The sequence below is a fragment of the Lepidochelys kempii genome, chromosome 25 (assembly GCF_965140265.1).
Source record: "Lepidochelys kempii isolate rLepKem1 chromosome 25, rLepKem1.hap2, whole genome shotgun sequence".
Taxonomy (NCBI): domain Eukaryota; kingdom Metazoa; phylum Chordata; order Testudines; family Cheloniidae; genus Lepidochelys; species Lepidochelys kempii.
In genome coordinates, this window is record NC_133280.1 from 15,358,985 (window position 1) to 15,372,979 (window position 13,995).

Here is a 13,995-nt window from a genome sequence, read left to right on the forward strand (position 1 = left end):
TCAAACTTGATTGCACTGTGACCCCCTTCTGACAACAAAAATTACTACATGACTCCTGGGGAGAGGGAAGGGGACTGAAGCCTGAGCCCGGCAGAGCCTTGCTACCTCTGGTGAGGGGATCAAAGCCCAAGCCCCACCACTCTGGGAAGGGGGGGGGGGGTCAAAGCCCAAGGGCTTCAGCCCCAGGCAGGTGGCCTGTAACCTGAGTCCTGCCTCCCAGGGCTAAAGCCCTTGGGCTTTGGCCCTGGGCCCCAGCAAGTCTAAGCCAGCCCTGGTGACACCATTAAAACAGGGTCATGACCCACTTTGGGGTCCCCACCCACAGTTGGAGAACACTGAACTAGTTAGGCCTTTCTGGCCTGTATTTCCCCATATTTGAAATAGAATATCTGGGGCTAGACAAGCCTGTGAAGCGTTATAGGAGTCCTAAATAATCATCTGTTGTGTGAAGATTTACTTTTGTTGTTCTTTGTGGTGTTGGTGATGAGCTATAGACTTAAGACAGTTATTTCCCATGTTCTCGCATGCCTTTTGTACTTCTTCCTGCATGCAGCCCATGATAACCCACCTTCACTCAGCCTGCAATTTTCACTGTTTGAGTTTAGTAATGTAACAGTCTTTTGGTTTTAATTACAAATAGTTTAATAACTTTTTAATTAGTGTTTTAAGTACTTAACTTTCTTAATGGCAGCTTTTCCTTGAAGTGTTGGCAAACCCAAATGCAAGATTTTTCTGCCAATTCATGTGAACCACAATATGAAACTGACTCACAGTTTGAGTAAATTGCAAATAAATTACAGCATAAATAGTGAAAAGTGGCTTTTTAAAGTTCTTTGTCTAATAATCTGGAGTTATGTTAGTAACACAAACAGTGGAGATTCATTAATAGTGACTCTTGCATTGACAGTGTTCCTCTGTTAATTCTGTCCAGCTAGTCAGTCTCATCTGAGCGTGTGGGGAAATGCAGCAAAGATTAATGTACATTACTATTTTGTAACTTATATCATAGTGAATTGTTTTTCTTCTGCCCTTAAATTATTACACAAATTTGTCTGTCTGTCCTCAATAGAGAAAATATGGTGTTGTTCTGGATGAAATCAAAGCCAATGCTTGCCCTGAGCTCCAAGCAGTGAGAATGTTTGCAGAATATCTTTCAAACGACACTCAGAGGTAAGTGTGACATTGAATTATTGTAACATACAAACACTGCCCAGCAAAGAATTTGCTTCAGTAGTGGGAGCATAATCTTGGTCACTGCTGCATATGGCCCTGATCATGTGGGATGGAAATGACTGAAATGTTTTTAACCAGTTATCCTCTGGCTTATTAAAAATGGGTCTGTACGTTTTACATTCCCAAACCAAGCATCTGTAATCATGTTTCCTATACCAATGCACAATAAAATACTTCCAATCTTCAGATGATAGACCGGTGTTGAGGGCAGGTTTCAGTCAGCAATTCCTGCTGGTTGGCCTAACTGGTTTGTCTGTCTAACGGCCACTCATGGGTTCGTGATTTTAAAACAGCGTTGTCTGTAGGATCAGTTTAGCTGGCCTTGGTGAGAAGCACGTACAGTATTTGTCGCCATCTCCATTGGCTGATTTCAGGCATTTTGATGTATTTCTGAAAAATTACTGTTTTGGGCTGAAACTCTTCTGCCGTGCCAAATTTCTGGCCATACTTAGTAAAACTCCCCTGTGTTATTTTTGAGTGTGTGGACATGAAAATATTTCTCTTTCCCCAATGCTTTTTAGTTCAAATAATTTTTAAAAGGCTGAATTTTAAAAATTCAATGGACTTTCCCTACTGGAGGGTGACAGCCTTTGCCTTGGTTAGAAATTGAATGATCCGTTCCAAAACTCTCACCAGCTCACTCTTCCCAGGGATGCAATTGTTGCTGATTTGGACAAGAAGATGGCAAAAAGCGTTGATGTGACCAACACGACTTTCCTGCTGATGGCTGCATCTATCTATTTCCATGATGCAAACCCTGATGCGGCCCTGCGCACGCTGCACCAAGGAGAAAGCTTGGAATGGTAAGTGTAGCTCAGACACCTCAGCGTCGCCCAACAAAGCTGTGCTCGGTGATCCAAGGAAATGTTGCCATAGAAATAGGTGAAGTCTGACTTGTTTTAAAGTTTTATAGAAACCAGCAAGGGATGGATTTGGGGATGTTAATACCAAGCGATCAGGTGTCCATCCCAGAACAAGACACACATTCACCCAGTCTGAGGCTAAGGGAATTCAGGATACCACATTTCATGCATGTTTTCAGGTAGCGAGAAGAGCATTGTAATGCCTACAGCACTAGAACAATCAGAGTCCTGGAGCCGGCTGTCCTGTCTGTACCCAAATAACACTGTCTGCTTTATTGCCTCCCCATTGCAGCGAGAGCAAGGTGGTGAAATGCCTGTTCTTACTCGCCAGCAACATGTCTGTGTGCTAGGGCAGTGTGCTTCTCAAGGGCAGGCACTATCCATGCTGAATACCCATGCAAAGCCTCTCTTCCTCTTCCTGGCTTTGAGTTGCACTTGACCCACGATAGCTGAATGAAACTTGGCTGAAGTTTTTATAGTGGAGATTTAGGCATGACAGCAATGAGCAGCTGCTGGGAATTCTGAGTGCAGGGCCCTCTGCTGATGGTATATTCCTTATTGGGTGGGGGAGGGGAGACACTGGACACCACAAGGTAGGGGAGTTTGATTTCGATTTCGATGAGTTTATATTTTTCCAGTTAAATATTTTATTAAATAAAAGGGCTTGATCTTGGACTCCGACTCCATAAATTATAACAGACAGTTGGTACAACCATGCTTTAAAGCAGTGTTAAGAAGGGAACCTGGGAAGACCTGAGTGTAGGAACAGACAGCAGATTGGGGGTAGCCAATCACTCCAAGCCCTGGGTGGAAGAAGAGGGGAGTAACAGTTCCGCGGTGTTGCTGGCCTTTGGCCCATAGGGGAACTATATTCTCCAGGAGTGGGCGGTGCCTACACTTCAGTCCCTGCTGTGAAAGGGGCGCAGTAAAGCCTAGAGTACAGCCCTGATGTGCACTTGTTCCCTGCAGCATGGCGATGATGATACAGATACTGCTGAAGCTCGACAGGCTCGATCTGGCCCGGTAAGCCCAGTGTAAGCCCAGGCTCGATCTGGCCCAGTGTATCTTTTATGTGCCACATGGGCATTATTAAAGACCCGTGGGAAGGCATTATACAGCTCTGGTTCTGCTTTTTGGTCAGTATCCTGCAGGCAGCATTTGAGGCTGATGGTCACAGGTGGGGTTGGTAGGAGTCCCCCTTGGCTGGTGTGAACACAGTGTGGCATACCCTTCTCCCTCAGGATGCTGGGACCCTGGAAATAAAAGGATAGCTGTGAGTGGGATTCTAGGATTTAGTCGTGACCTCGTGGAGTGTTAAATGAACCTCCAGGACTTGGGTTGCCTGCTGCCCTAAAGGGAAATAAAACAGCCTTCTGCGGACACCAGACCTTCTTCCCTTGTGGCTGCAATGATTTATCTGCTTAAATAAAATACCCTGGAGGTATTTGTGCCAAACAACAGAGGTCAGTGAGCCCAATGGCAGTGTGCCTCTGACTGGCAGGAGAGGGTCCCAGGGCACCTCAGGCTCAATTCACTGAGCTATGAGGGCAGCAAAGGGATGGCCTCTGTGCAGTGGGGGGTTTTCTCCTACCTCAGGCCTTACACTTGGGACTTAGAGCAAGCTGGACTATGTCAGTTTCTCATTGTGTGGCTCCCCTTTGTGTTTACTCAGCAAGGACCTGAAGAAGATGCAGGAGCAAGATGAGGATGCTACCCTCACCCAGCTGGCCACTGCCTGGGTGAACCTGGCTGTAGTGAGTATTGTAGGCCAAGACCCTTCTCTACTCCATGGGCGCTGCCTTACTCTCATGCTCTTCACATTTTCTCCAAAATGCCATAATTGCATGAATCCATTCATGCTATGAGCTACTACAAGGGAAAGGTCAGACTGGGCAGTAGACAGAATCCTGATCTTCTCCAGGAAGTTGCCTAGTCAGACACAAACAGGGCTAGGTGGAGTTCTCATTAGAGCACGCCTGGGTGCGTGGTGTGATGTGGAACAGAACGGGTTGTGTTTAAAGGTGAGATGAATGCGTGTCTTCCCCCCCCCCCCCACTTAGAGCAGTGCAGCAGTAAGATTAGCTCCTGAATGTTCAGTGCCCTTTTAGCGCAGGGGCTCCCTGCTGGTGTGTGTCCTCAGGCTTCAGTGACTGGTGCTCTACATTCCCCATCCCAGCCTTGGACTCCCATTTACGCACATGCTGGGTTGTCCCTGTTTGAGCACACAGACAATGACGTTGCCTTCAGTTAGGCACATGCTGGAGTTCCTTGCTGAATTGGGACCTTCATGATGAGCCTCTGTGCATCAGTGCTGCCTACCAGCTGTTCGTGCTTGAGTGGCTTAAATGGTTCTTGGGCTGTGCCAAAATGTTGTCCTACTGTGAAGCTTGGGGGATAGCAAGAGGACCCACAGCTGTGTGGGAGGGGGTGGGCACTAGCTGATGTATCCTGGATACTTCAACTGGAGCAGTTGCCTGGAAAAGCTAGGAGCCAGAGTCTCAGAGCACAGGACTGGCATGACTCCATCCCATTTCTGATCATTTTCCCTTTGCCTCGCTCTCCAGAGGGGAAATAGTGCTGGCAGAAGGTACTTGATAATTCTTTCACTTTCCTTTACCATTTGAGTTTGCTTTCCCTGCAAGTGCATGGGGAATAGCCAGACTAATTAGTTCCTTTGAGTGCAAGCGTTTTTCATGTGTACTACTTGATCGTTAACTCAGACACAGAAGAGCTCCTGTTTCTCAGTAGTTGAATAATTCACAGACGATTATAACGTAAAATGGGAAACAGCAGTCTGATCTTGGAATCAGATGGAAGCACAAATACACTCCGCTGTAAAGACAAATTATTAAATTTTCATCTAAGGTCTAACTAGGAGCAGCAGTCTGATGTTTCAGTGCTGCTCCCAGTTAGACCTTAGATGAAAATTTAATAATTTGTCTTTACAGCGGAGTGTATTTGTGCTTCCATCTGATCCTATAAATAAAGCCCTGTTCTAGCTAAACCCACTTTCAGTGAAACAGGCTCAGTGGGATCTGTGGCAGCTGATATTTATCAGGCACCCTTCAGGACTGATTGAGATTTGTTTACATTGTGCTATGGTAACTGCATTTCACACTTTTGATCTCTCATCCCCCTTCCCATCCGTTCAGAGAAACAGCTCGATGCCTTCTGAGTCTGTGGAAAGCCGCTGGGGTTTCTGTGGAGCAGAGCCCTGTCCCTGCTAGTCGTTCATTCCCACAGCACTTGGAACGGTTTGCATTGCAAATTAATTACTCGGCCATCGCTTGGCTGCTTTGGAATGGGTCCGTGTTGCCGTTCTTTAAAAGAACAGCAAGTGCTGTGGAGCTCAACTCCTTTCTAGATGCGGTTGCAGGGTGTCTGATAAATGGGGACCATTCCAGGGCAAGCTTCCCTGCTGCCAGTGTACCTCCACCCTGACCAGCAGACCTAGTTTTAGGGGGCAGGAGGGCAGTTCAGTTCCAGCCTGTCTGCTGGGGCTACCAACAGAGGCACCAGCTGTAGTTTTTATTACATGGATTTGTTGGTCACTAGGAGCTGGACTGAGCAAGCATATATTGGTCTCTTAACAGCCAGCAGTGTGCTGCTCTCTCCAGGGGCTCCTGGGTTACCTTCTAAGGTCTCTGTCCTTAATGTCAAAACCTGCAGTGGTTTGAACCCCTCTTTCCAGGAGCTCAATGGCTCAGTTTCTTGGGAGCAATGGAACTGCCTCCCTCTGGGGCAAAGCCATCTCCCTCAGACGGAGCTTTCTCGGGGGCTTGCCTGAGGCCACATTTCACACCTGCAGGCCATGGACTTGGCAGCTTTCCAGTCCATTTGTGAAACTTTCCCTGGCTTTTCCCTCAAAGCAGCTCCTGACCTGTGGGCACTTACATTGGGAGGAGGGGGCAACATTAAACTGCTCAGGTTAGCCCCCCAGAGGAGAGGAGAGAAGGGGTCCTGAGAGAGTAGATGGAGGATGTCCTTATTCTAGAGGGTGATCATGTGCAATGGTGAGGGGCCTGGTGTAGGCACCTAAATAGAATAGAACCAGATGGGCTACTGCTGACTTGGCCTGGATTCAGACTATTGAATTAGAGGTGAAAGGCTCCATGTCCTGTTAATAATCCCATGATCCAGCCACTCCCTCAGTGTCCCCCTCAGAGGTGTGATGATCCTCTTAGGTAGGTTTAAATTGCCATGACCCAGGTGGTCACCTCTCAATCCGGAAATGTGGGACACAGTAATAGTGCCAGGTGTTTATGACAATGTAGCATCAGCTTCTGGAAAGTAAATAACATTTTCTCTAGCTTCAGTTTCATAACTTGGCACTTGAATGGCACAGTAACACACAAGAGCACAGCAGGCTGGTGTGATCTAGGGACTGTGGAGAGAGATGTAAACAGCAGAAAGAAAACAATGGACAAAACCTTGTTGGCCTTAATCAGGCAAAACTCCCATTGACTTTAACAGGGCCTTGGGAGTCCATTTGCCTAGCCTGCTGTTCTCTGCAGTTGCAGCTCTCCCATGTGCCCAGATGGAAGGGTGACTTGTATTCTGCTTGATATTTCTGCTATGTGTTAATTTTCTTTAGCAGTGGGGAGAAATTCTGTATGCTACCTAGACACCATTTTCTTTTGTTGTTTTTTGTCTGCCTTAGTAACCAGGACTATAGTTAACTGTTTAGTCTCCTGGCAGTCAGAAGGTAAACCTTTCTAAAATTATCCCATCACACAGCAGTCTCGGTACATGTGTGTGGGCAGGGAGAAAGGGGTGTTGGGAGCCAAGTAATTTTATGCCCAAAATTGCAGTTTATAGTCTAGAGAAACAAGAAATGTTAGGCCAGATCTTAATTGTTGTCTCACTGCCAGTTTAGGGAGGTGACATCCACTCACTTAAGCACGGTAAGAATCTCATTTAACTTAGGGGACACCAAGACTAAAGATGCACAAAATACTCACAATTAATAATCATGAATGTCATATTAATAAGGGAAAAGTGAGTTTGCTTGGATGAGAGAAGCAGGTAGAGCTGAGATGAAATGGCTGAGTTCAGAGGGATTTATCCTCTTGGTAAAGATGGAAGTCACACCTCTTTCAGGCTTGGCCTGATTTCAGTATCTGCTGCTGTCCCATTTCATTGGCTCAGCACCTTTCTGGGAGGGCCCTAGCATCTTCAGCTCGTATCATGCAGTCTGCTAAAGCATCCATAGCAAAGCTGGAATTCTTCAGTTTGATGGTTATAGTGCATTTGTCTGTGTGGCAGGAAATTCTCAGAACATCCTTAAAGTTACAGTTCTGCCTTTTTTTTTTTTATTCAGTTCATTTTCTGAGAGATCCCATTAGTTCCATCATGATTTCAGAGGAGTTGAAACTCTGTTTCAGATGAATCCAAATTCTCCTGTTTTCTGTAGAGTCTGATTTAAACGTAAATGATTCTTAGTCTTTTAACTAAAAGGGTCATCAAAGAAAGTATAATATTCTTTTCATAACAATCCTTGGAGAGGTTCTTGTCTTCCTTAGTTTGGTAAGGAGTTGTTTGAGCATGCCAGATTATTAATTGGGAAATCAATTAGTCTAAATATTTTTATAATCAAACAGGTTCAGATATTAGTAACCAGTTATAGCAAAGTAATTTGATTCCATATAGGTTGACCACACATCTCACTATTCACATAGCAGTGATACCAGGAAGTTGTTATATGGAGGGTTTGAATTTAGATATAAAATATTTTTACATGAATATTGCAAAAGAAGTCTATATCCTCTTAAGCATTTTAAGGAATAAGCAAATGTTTTCACCTTTAAATGGAGAAACAAGGTAAGAAGTAGCATAAAACACTTCCCAGGTATACATATTTTCCTTAAAGTTAAAAGGTTGAAGATTTTCATACATTTGTAGAAAAAATCAGTTTCAACAAGAATAATTCTAGAGTTTTGTGTGGGGTTAAAACTAAAGATTTTTCTGTTTGCAAAGAGCAGAGTAAAAAGGCCCATTTTAATGACTTGGATTATAGTTCTGATGTCTCATCTTAACCATTTCTTACTCCTCTGGGATATTTTGCATAAAGAATATCCTTGCATTCTTTTACACAACGAACTGTTTCTCTCAGACATGAAGATCGTGTCTCTGGCAGCCTTGCATCTTGTACCAGGGAAGTGTCCTGATCTTTGAGACGACACTCTTGTTAGTTTGTCCTTTGCTCAAATGGCTCCTAGATTTACAACCTTCCCTTTGTAGTATGCTTAGAGTTTGCAGACAAAGACTCTTGTATCTTTCAAACATGATATACAAGAAACTAATATGGACTATTAAAGGAAAACCGAAATTCTAAAGCTTCGTTCCAGAGACACTAACACGTGGAGGTAATACATGTGGTTTTATAGCTAAGGAGGTGTCATTCCCGTGGGCACTTTGGGGGCCTGTCACTGCTCACAGAAAGCAGACTTCCTAGGAATTTCCTTAGTTAGATTGAAGTTTCATTTAATTAACTAAGCATGCTAAAACATGTGAGCTGTCATTCTCCGAATATCCTGTGTGTGGATGGATTAAAGTCTCCTAAAATTCAGTAAAGGTGGAGGCATGCTTGTAACAACCTAAAATTATAATTTTAAAATTGACCTCAGTATTGAGCTCTGTCCTTGTGTTCCTTTTCTCAGTCACTTTATAGAGTAATAGTTTAGGGCCAGATATTCAAGAGTTCATTTCCCATTAAGAACAACAAAGAATCCCCCTCTGAGAACAATGGGCTTTTCAAGACCTGAGCCCTTTTGAAAAATCCAGCTAATAATATCCTAGTTCTGTGTCTTAAATCTCTCTTTGTAACCCACTTGATTTATTATCACCAGCTTCTGACATGGTTCTTTTAAAATTAAGAATTTAAAATCTGTCCTCACCAGACACAAACTTCCAAGTGGCTCTTAATATTTAATGGCTTTGTGCTTCTTTCTTCCACAGCCTTGTTAAAGATCTGTCTATTTAGAGGAGACCCAATGAATGCAGGAAACTGTTAAGCAGGGATTGTCAGTTCATGCAAGCCCTGTAGACCAAGGTGGGTTCTACACCTAAAATTTAGGTCTGCCTACCTACAACAGTCAGGGCTGTGAGAAATCTCACACCTGTGCGACTGCGTTGTGTTGACCTAGCCTCCACTGTAGATGCAATTAGAAAGAATTCTCCTGAGGGGGTGGGTTTACTACAGCAATGGAAGACTCTCTGGAGTGAGGGTCTGCACCGCGGTGGCAGAACTGCTTGTAGTGTAGCTACACCCGCAGTCTGTAACCTCTTAAAAACGAGCTGGGCCGCCCAGGGGCAGACACTTTGAAAGATGATTGAGAACAGGTTGAAACTGGGCAGATGGTAACTGGGTCAGACTCTTTCTGAGCAAGCTGAGGTGTGTAGACTAACCCGAGCAGTGTGAATGCTGCTTTTGTGAAGAACAAGCTTCCTTGCCTTCTTGGCTGTTCTGACCATGGCACAAAGGCTATTGATCAAAGGGAAATGATGACTCACTCGACTTGTATTTAATCATGGGGCGCCTCATCACTTCCAGTGTTTAAACCCTTGCCCACTGCAGCCTCCTTGGCATAATGCAGCACAATCACAGGTTAACTGTCCCATTTCTTCACAGGGTGGGGAGAAATTACAGGATGCCTATTACATCTTCCAAGAGATGGCAGACAAATGCTCATCTACCCTGCTTCTGCTTAATGGACAGGCAGCCTGCTACATGGCTCAGGGCAAGTGGGAAGACGCAGACAGTGTGCTCCAAGAGGCGCTAGACAAGGTGTGTTTTCTGTCTGGCAATATAACCTTGGATTCAAATCTGCCACTCTGGAAAGAGGCAAAAGAAAAGTAGCAAGACTGTTGACCATTAAACTTCATGCATGTGTATCTCACTGCTCCTTAGCCTCATCTTCTGTCATTGTGCCCAGGGCTGGCTGGCTGCAGCCTGTGAGAATTTGGGGAGTGATTTTTAATTCCATATTTTAAATCTTTTTTTCTGTCTAAACCCTGTGGCATTCTGTTCCTGTCCTCTGAAACATCCCCGTAAACGCCGGAAGCTACAGTGCCATTCGCACATTGACCAGGCAAATTATTGTGCCGCTGTGTTCTCAGGAAGCTGACGTCCAGTTCAGGAACACACCCCACCACCCCACTTCCCTGAGTAGGTTGAGTCTGTTAAACATGACCTTTAAAATGTTCTGCCCCCATCTGTGCCGCTGGGGTCTCGCTGGCTTGGTCTTGTGTAAATCCCATTTCATAAGCACTTAGCATCTCAGAAGCATGTGTGTTTCAGAGCTGTCCTGGCACTTGGGTAGCTGGGCTCTTGGCCTTTGATTACTTGTCCTAGGACCTCATTAGCCATGCTGTGTTCACTCAGGAATTCATTGCCTGTCACCTCTAAGGACCTAATTCTTCCCCTGCCTTGCCCCTTCCTGTACAGCGATCTGTGTGTTCTTCAGGAGAAGATGGTTTCCAGCTGCAGAAATGTGCTGGGGGCTGCACCTGGTTAAAGTAATAGGGAGGCAGGACAGGTCATCTGATGTGGTTGCCCTTTATGCTTTCAGGATAGCAGCCATCCCGAGACCCTGGTCAATTTTGTTGTCCTGTCACAGCACCTGGGTAAACCACCAGAGGTGAGGCGAATTCTGCTTGTCCGAGTACAATACAGTGGGCGGATGTCCTCCTGCTGTTAAAGGTGTGCAGATACTAGGCTCGCTTGGGTTTTAAGGAGTTATGTGCTCCTGTGCTAACTGAAGTTGGGGAAACAGAATATTTTAACCCACCTTGGCTAATGAGCAGAGCATTGTACCATTGTCTAAAACCCTTGCGTTCCTATATAATAGGGAAGCTCGGGATTGGGAATTGAGAGAGCCTGAGTATGAGCCTGGAATTCCAGGCTTCCAGTCCCAGCTTTGCCACTGGCTCATAGTATGACTGTGAGCACGTCACTTAAGACCTGATTTTTAAAGCTGCCCGTGCCCCCATAGCACTCACTGACTTCAGTTGGAGCTGTTGGTGGTCAGAACTTCTGAAAACCAAGTCCTGACCCTTCCTCAGCTATAAGAGGGGATGATACTCAGTGCCTGTAAAGCACTCTGAAGATCAGCTCTCTCAATTGCCTGTTTAAGCTCTTAGCTTTTCCTCCTCTGATCGCAATGTTGGGGTCTCATTTGTGTCTCTTCCACCCAGGTTACCAATCGCTACTTGTCACAACTGAAAGATGCACATAAAAGTCACCCATTTATACAGGAGTACCAGGCAAAGGTAACCAGTTCATTTCTTAATCAGAATCCACTTGTATCGTGGGTCACACCATTGTTGGAATTAGCCTAGTGGATCAAGCCCAGGGTCATGATCCCTGGGCTGGGTTGTGACCAGATTTCAGGGAATCCTGTTCATCTGCCCGTTTTTACACTTTCATTCAAAAATGCAAATTATGTTTCTGGCCTTAGTGGTTGTAGAGGCAACCTTGAAAACATGAACCAAGTATAAACCAGAGGAGCAGTGCCTGCCTGGATGTCTGAAACAACAGCTCAGAGTTATGGGTTCTCAATCAGTGGATTGTGACCTCTGTTCACTTCCCATATTGCTTAAATGGGGGAGGTGTGCCCTGTTTAGAAAGTAGAGGGTTGTGCTGGGCTAATGGTATGGAAGGATCTCATACAGAGAAGGTCAAGAACAGCTGGTTTAGGGTATTGCAAGCTTGGAATGCCTCTCTGCTGCCCTCCTGAGATGCTGTAGCCTTTTCTTCAGCCCACTAGCAAACAAGGTTATAATCAAGTTTCAGTAATTAAAAACCAAGAGTCTCTATTTTTCCTTTCTTTGACAGGAGAATGACTTTGACCGACTGGTCATGCAGTATGCCCCCAGTGCATGAGGACTCAGGGAGGCAAAAACGAGTCTGCGGATCCATGCTATGGTACCTTGGGAACGGGGTGATGTGCAAAGTCTCTCTGGCCTTGTGGACAGAGTTCATTCTACAAGTCGGTCTGGCATCCGTCTCAGCGTGGCAGGGTCTTGTGTTTTCAGCAAGCTGATGCCGAGCGTGTATGTAACACATGGAGACGTGTAGCCTAGAAACCTATGTCCTGACTTAACTAGGTTCCAGACTCCTTGTTTAAAATACAGTGCATGTCAAGTGTGCGCAACACTGTACCTTAAACATTTCTAATAAAGCCTTTTGTGGATCGGTGTGGCCCTTCTGCTTTCTATGCTGGAGTTATCTATACGGTGAACATTTCTACTGGATAAAGTGGGAACATTACCTCTTCCTTTCATTGCTGAGCCTCTTAACAGCTACTTTGGGGTCATGGGTGGATCCTGAGTTACCACCTTTCAAGGCTGACCCATGAGGCTTTCCAAGAGCATGATGCTGAGCATCTGCTTCTCCCATGGAGTCCAGCACCACTGCCAGCTGCTGCGTCTCCCTAAAAGACCCTTTGGAGATAAGACACACAGCTTTCCCTGCCTCCAGGATGTCTGGGGATGCTACAGGTAGGAGGGAAGGGAAGATTCCCCAGAATAAAAGTAGTCACACCCAAAGTACTCTGATTGCAGAGGGGCCAGCCTGGATCTTAAGGTAGTAAAATGTAGTGAGCTCATGACACAGGGACGGGGAAACGTTACGTTGTACCGCAACAAAGTCCATATCACAGTATGTGTAAACTCCTTGTATGATCCTCTGTGCATGTGAGGGCACGCTTGCCCATATTTCATTAAAAGCTAAAGAACTGATCAGCCTGACACACTGTACAGCAAACATGATGTGACCCCAAAAGACTGTACATCTCTGTAACCTAGAGTGCAACTTACGCAGCATGTAATATTACTGCAGAGGTTGCATTATGATGTAATGAACGGTCTGTTGCATCAAACGTGCAAGGGGCAGAGGTCAGCATGGGGTCCTTAGCTGAGACTTTTCCAATGTTTAACTATGTCTGGAGTCTTCTGTTTGCTTCCTGTGTGCAGGCGATACTATGCTGCAAACCTTTCTGGCTGGCATCTCCTTTGTGCCCACCTCAGTTGTGATTGCTCTGAAAGGGCTCATTGTCCCTTTCCTGGGCCTGTTTAGCAAGCAGCTATTTTCAATGGACAGTTATTCATGGTCCAATCTTGAATGAATGTTCTCTTTGTGGAGCCGTCTGCGGCAGATGTGAAAGGGGCTTGTGTTTTCGGTGCAGCCGTTACCCACTTGATGGGCCATGATAAATTGACTTAAAAATTTGAACAATAAAAAACAAGTGGCAGAGGGGAAGCCAGTACTGTCAGTATAAGATTAGGGGAATGTGCTGTCTGTCGGGCCTAGCTAGCAGGATAAATTTGTTTTATCACTGGTGAGTTCCCTGGATTTTCTGTAGTTGATCTGAGGGACACAAGTGTAAAATCTGAGCCATTTCAAAGCAGTGACTTCAAATGGCATCATGCTGATCAATATTTCTTCTCTTTTTCCCTATCAAACCCACCCAGGTTTACAGTTCCACAGGTGAATTTTCCAGGTACAAAGTCCCATGGGTTCTTTCTGCTTCTTGCTTCAACCCCAGTAGTAAGGATCCTGCAACTGGAACTTGGTGTTTGGCTCGATGCATGAGGCACAACAAAACCCCGTTTGCCTTCCTGTTGCTGAAGTTTAATAATACCAGGCCCTTCTTGAGCGCCTTTTGTTTGAGGTGGTTCTTGTACGTTAGAAACGCAAAAGAATTAAGCCTCCTAGCATTGCTGTGCGTTCAGAGGAACTGTTATTTTACAGGTGGCCTGGGAAAGTTGAGGCAGAGGGATGATGACTAACCTAAGGTCCCAGGAGTCACAGGCAGAGCTAGGGCTCAACTGAGTTCCTGTCCATCCAGTGTTTTATTTTAAACACAAGCCCGGCCTTCTGCCTGGCCTGGTTAACAAA

General features: G+C 45.4%; 1 protein-coding gene across 3 annotated transcripts in view; it reads left to right on the forward strand.

Annotated features, from left to right (window-relative positions):
• Positions 1–12,289, forward strand: part of COPE (COPI coat complex subunit epsilon) — a 13,513-nt gene extending 1,224 nt beyond the window's left edge. The window contains exons 3-10 of one of the 3 annotated variants that reach the window (XM_073323810.1): positions 1,070–1,170; positions 1,884–2,036; positions 3,066–3,119; positions 3,769–3,850; positions 9,727–9,882; positions 10,667–10,735; positions 11,292–11,366; positions 11,932–12,289. In XM_073323810.1, coding sequence (XP_073179911.1) covers positions 1,070–1,170; positions 1,884–2,036; positions 3,066–3,119; positions 3,769–3,850; positions 9,727–9,882; positions 10,667–10,735; positions 11,292–11,366; positions 11,932–11,979 — 738 coding nt within the window. In that variant the 3' untranslated portion in view covers positions 11,980–12,289. Of the gene's footprint in view, positions 1–1,069; positions 1,171–1,883; positions 2,037–3,065; positions 3,120–3,768; positions 3,851–9,726; positions 9,883–10,666; positions 10,798–11,291; positions 11,368–11,931 lie in introns of those variants that run through there. The other 2 variants (XM_073323812.1, XM_073323811.1) reach the window with 2 other exon arrangements.
• Positions 12,290–13,995: the final 1,706 nt, after the last annotated feature.